General features: G+C 35.2%; 1 protein-coding gene across 1 annotated transcript in view; it reads right to left on the bottom strand.

Annotated features, from left to right (window-relative positions):
- Positions 1-5,118, bottom strand: part of LOC102671372 (microtubule-associated protein futsch) — a 32,793-nt gene that overhangs the window by 7,662 nt on the left and 20,013 nt on the right. Inside the window, exons 9-10 of the mRNA XM_031512553.1 lie at positions 1,324-4,532; positions 1-822 (exon numbers count right to left, since the gene is read on the bottom strand). Of these exons, the coding sequence (XP_031368413.1) occupies positions 1-822; positions 1,324-4,532 (4,031 nt within the window). The remainder of the gene's footprint in view (positions 823-1,323; positions 4,533-5,118) is intronic.

Here is a 5,118-nt window from a genome sequence, read left to right as displayed (position 1 = left end):
CTAGATTTTTCAATTTCCTTTGTATCAACGTCTTTCATTTCAGCAATTTCACCTGCAACACTGGGAGATTTTGATTTATCCGTTGGTTCTTTTGTTTCTGCTGTGATACTCGTAACACTTGGAGACCTGGATTTTTCAATCTCCTTCGTATCAACATCCTTTAATTCTGGTTCTTCACCAGTAACACTTGGCGATTTTGATTTATCTGATAATTCCTTAACTTCTGTTGGAGCACTTGTGATGCTAGGAGTCCTCGATTTTTCGATTTCTTTTATATCAACATCTTTCAATTCAGCAACTTCGCTAGCAACACTAGGTGATTTTGACTTATCTGATGGTTCCTTCGGTTCTGCAATAATACTTGGAGATCTGGATTTTTCTACATCTTTTACCTCAACATCTTTTAATTCTGGTTCTTCACCAGCAACACTGGGCGATTTTGATTTATCTGATGGTTCTTTTGATTCGACAGTAACACTCGTTACACTTGGAGACCTGGATTTTTCTTTATCTTTTATCTCGACATCCTTTAATTGTGGTTCTTCACCAGTAACACTGGGCGACTTTGATTTATCCGACGATTCTTTTGGTTCCGCAGTAACACTCGTTACACTTGGAGATCTGGATTTTTCTACACCTTTTATCTCAACATCTTTTAATTCTGGCTTTTCATCAGCAACACTGGGAGACTTTGATTTATCTGATGGTTCTTTCGGTTCCGCAATAACACTCGTTACACTTGGAGATCTGGATTTTTCTATGTCTTTTACTTCAACATCCTTTAATTCTGCCTCTTCACCAGCAACACTGGGCGATTTTGATTTATCCGATGATTCCTTTGGTTCCGCAGTACTTGTTACACTTGGAGATCTAGATTTTTCAATTTCCTTTATATCAACGTCTTTCATTTCAGCAATTTCACCTGCAACACTGAGAGATATTGATTTATCCGTTGGTTCTTTCGATTCCATAGTAACACTTGTTACGCTTGGAGATCTAGATTTTTCTCCGTCTTTTCCCTCCCCCTCTTTTCGTTCTGGCTCTTCCCCCGCCCCCCTGGGTGATTTTGATTTATCTGATGGTTCCTGCGGTTCCGTAATCACACTTGTTACACTTGGAGATCTAGATTTTTCGATTTCCTTTATATCAACGTCTTTCATTTCAGCAATTTCACCTGCAACACTGAGAGATATTGATTTATCCGTTGGTTCTTTCGATTCCATAGTAACACTTGTTACGCTTGGAGATCTAGATTTTTCTACGTCTTTTACCTCAACATCTTTTAGTTCTGGCTCTTCACCAGCAACACTGGGTGATTTTGATTTATCTGATGGTTCTTTCGGTTCCGTAATAACACTTGTTACACTTGGAGATCTGGATTTTTCTATGTCTTTTATTTCGACATCCTTTAATTCTGGTTTTTCTTCAGCAACACTGGGAGATTTTGATTTATCTGATGGCTCTTTTTCTTCTGCTGTGACACTTGTTACACTGGGGGATCTTGATTTTTCAATTTCTTTTTTATCAACATCTTTCAAATCAACAATTTCATCAATAAGACTGGGTGACTTTGATTTATCTGATGGTTCTTTTACTTCTGCTGTAGTGCTTGTTACGCTGGGAGATCTGGACTTTTCTATTTCTTTCATGTCGACGTCTTTTATTTCTGCTGTTACACTTGGAGATCTGGATTTTTCTACGTCTTTTATTTCGACATCTTTTAATTCTGGCTCTTCACCAGCAACACTGGGCGACTTTGATTTATCTGATAACTCTTTTGGCTCTCCAGTAACACTTGTTACACTTGGAGATCTAGATTTTTCTTTATCTTTTATCTCGACATCCTTTAATTCTGGCTTTTCTCCAGCAACACTGGGAGACTTTGATTTATCTGATGGCTCTTTCTCTTCTGCTGTGATACTTGTTACGCTGGGAGATCTTGACTTTTCAATTTCTTTTTTATCAACATCTTTCAAATCAACAATTTCACCAGCAATACTGGGTGATTTTGATTTATCTGATGGTTCTTTTACTTCTGTTGTAGTGCTTGTTACGCTTGGAGATCTGGATTTTTCTATTTCTTTCATATCAACGTCTTTTATTTCTGCTGTTACACTAGGAGATCTAGATTTTTCAATTTCTTTTGTATCAACATCCTTTAATTCTGGTTCTTCACCAGAAACGCTAGGTGACTTTTCTATTGTTTCTTTAACTTCTGCTGGAACACTAATTACACTTGGTGTTCTAGATTTTTCAATGTCTTTTAAATCTGGCTCTTCTTCAGGACTAGGTGTTTTTGATTTATCCATTATTTTCTTTTCTTCTGTAGGAATACTTGTTACACTAGGAGATCTTGATTTTTCAATTTCTTTTGTCTCTATATCTTTTAAATCGGGTTCATCTCGAGCAATACTGGGCGATTTTGATTTTTCGGATACCTCCTTTGGCTCTGCTGTAACACTTGTTACACTAGGCGTTCTAGATTTATCAATACTTATTGCTTCTGCTTCTTTCGAATCTTCGATATCACCAGCAATGCTGGGCGATCTTGTTTTAACTTCTGTTTCATCTATTTCACTTGGTGATTTAGATTTGTCGATTACCTTAGTTTCAGCCTCTGTTACAACATGAATTTCACTTGTAATACTAGCTCGTTTCGATACATCGATCACTGCCTTTGTTTCTATTGGTATACTTTCGGGCTTCATTTCTTCTTCGACTTTCTCAATTTTTTCAATAACGTGCTTTTCTATATCTACTTTCTCCTTCATTTTCATTTCTTCTTCTTTGGGAGAAACTATTTCTTTGTCCGTGATATCAAGTTCTTGAATCTTTTCTGTTATAATGGGAGATTTTGGTTTTTCTGTAGTTGATGTAGTATCTGTAACAAAAGTTGATTTTAATGTATCGATTGGTTCTTTGATCTTTTCATCACTAATACTTAGCTCTTTATCAGTTACAATTGTTGTAGTATCTAATTTTGTTAATGTATGTATTTCCACTTTAGATTTATCAACATCTACAATTGGAAGCTTATCCTTATCAATAATATCAGTCTGTTTAATATCAGAGGATATTTTATCCTCAAGTATTTTTGATTCATCAAGAATTTTTGTTTCTAAATCTTTCAGTTTCTCTTCTTTCATTTTAACTTCGCTTATCTCCCGCAAATCATTTTTCTTTTCTATTTTATCTTGGTCAGTAGAGATTTCTAATTTGTGATCTGTGATTAATTCTTTTTCCTCTATTTTGGCAGGTTCGATAATTGATTCCTCTTTTGGTGATTCACTCTTTTCACGCGACACACACACTTCTTCTTTTTCATCTTTTTTCACTTCAATTTCACGAATCTCTTGGCTAATTTCTTCAACTCGCTTTGTTATGGTTTCTGTTTCTAAAATTAATTTTGCCGGTTCTACCTCTTTTGTATCGATTGGAATTTTGCTCGGTTCTTTTAATTTTTCCGTGGGTGATTTCGCAAAAATGGTTTCTGCTGGTGAAACATCCTCCGATCGAATCGATTCGGATGATTTTAATGCACTTATTTCAAGCATTTTTTTATCAGTTTCTTCCTTAGACTTTTGTAAATGATCTTCAACAATTTTTTCATGCAATTCTTCTTTCTCAGTAATGTCAGGTTTTACTTTAGCCAAATCCTCAATTTGTTTCTGTTGTAATGGAGATTTGGGAGTTTCTATGTCCATAACAGATGGAGAAGTGCTACTATCCGCCTCCTTCGGTTTACCTTTCTCCAAACTATCCTCGAGATCGCGCGAATCACGTGTATCGATTGGAGATTTATCCAAACTGTCTTCGGGCGTTATTTTTCCAATGTCTTTTGGCAATGACTTTTCGGAAATACTGTCCTTTTCTGGGCTACTTATTTCCGAATGCAGAGAGTCCTTATCTAAAAGCAAAGAATCTTTATCAGGTGTTGTCTTGATAGATGTATCTTTAAGAGAATCTTCGGGTGTAATAGCTTTTTGAAATGCGATAGTACCGGCTGCACAAATTTCCGTTTCCTGTCCACCGTCTTCGCTACTCGCTGTGACCAACATTCGCCGAACAGATCCAATGTCTTCTCCGATTTCTGGTTTCTTCTCCTTTATTTCTTCTACCTGTGCTTCTATACTTAAATCGATACGTTCCTGTTCTTGTTTTCGTTCCTTAATTAAGGATAGATCTTCTGGAACAATTTGTTTTTCATCTTCAATTTTTTCCAATTTTGGAGATATTTTTTCTACTTTAGCTAATTCCTCGATACTTGGTTTACGATCGATGATATCTTTAATTGATTCAATTTCGGTTTTAACTATTTTCTCTGGAGATTTCTCCTTAATTATCTCCTTCTTATCTTCTGGTTTCTCTTCTTTTACTATCTCTGGAGTTTTAATTTTTTCGTCTTTATCAAGTTTTTCTTCCTCGACGGTAGATTTTAACTCAGGTAACGATTCTACTAATTTTATTTCTTCTTTCTTCTCCTCAATCTTTATTTCTTTTTCCTCCTCTGCGGGTTTCTTTTCTTCCTTCTTCTCCTCAACTTTTATTTCTTTGTCTTCTTTTACTGGTTCCTTTTCTTCTTTCTTTTCCTCAATCTTTACTTCTTTTTCTTCCTCTACGGGTTTCTTTTCTTCTTTCTTCTCAATTTTTATTTCTTTCTCTTTCTTTACTGGTTCCTTTTCTTCTTTCTTTTCCTCAATCTTTACTTCTTTTTCTTCCGCAATAGGTTTCGTTTCTTCTTTTTCCTTCTCATCCTTTAATTCTTTTCCTTCCTCTTCAGGTTTCTTTTCTTCTTTCCTTTCCTCCACTTTTATTTCTTTTTCTTTTTCTTCAGGTTTTTTTTCTTCTTTCTTCTCTTCAATTTTTAATTCTTTTTCTTCCTCTACGGGTTTCTTTTCTTCTTTCTTTTCTTCAATCTTTAATTCTTTTTCTTTTTCTTCAGGTTTTTTTTCTTCTTTCTTCTCATCCACCTTTAATTCCTTTTCTTCTACTGTAGGTTTTTTTTCTTCTTTCGTCTCATCTACCTTTAATTCCTTTTCTTCTACTGCAGGTTTTTTTTCTTCTTTTTTCTCCTCAATCTTTAATTCTTTTTCTTCTTCTACAGGTTTCTTTTCTTCC

This window comes from Apis dorsata, unplaced genomic scaffold (genome assembly GCF_000469605.1).
Source record: "Apis dorsata unplaced genomic scaffold, Apis dorsata 1.3 scaffold_470, whole genome shotgun sequence".
In the NCBI taxonomy this organism is placed as follows: Eukaryota; Metazoa; Arthropoda; class Insecta; order Hymenoptera; family Apidae; genus Apis; species Apis dorsata.
The sequence above is the reverse complement of the archived record's forward strand: the minus strand, read 5'-3'. Positions and strand labels throughout refer to the sequence as shown.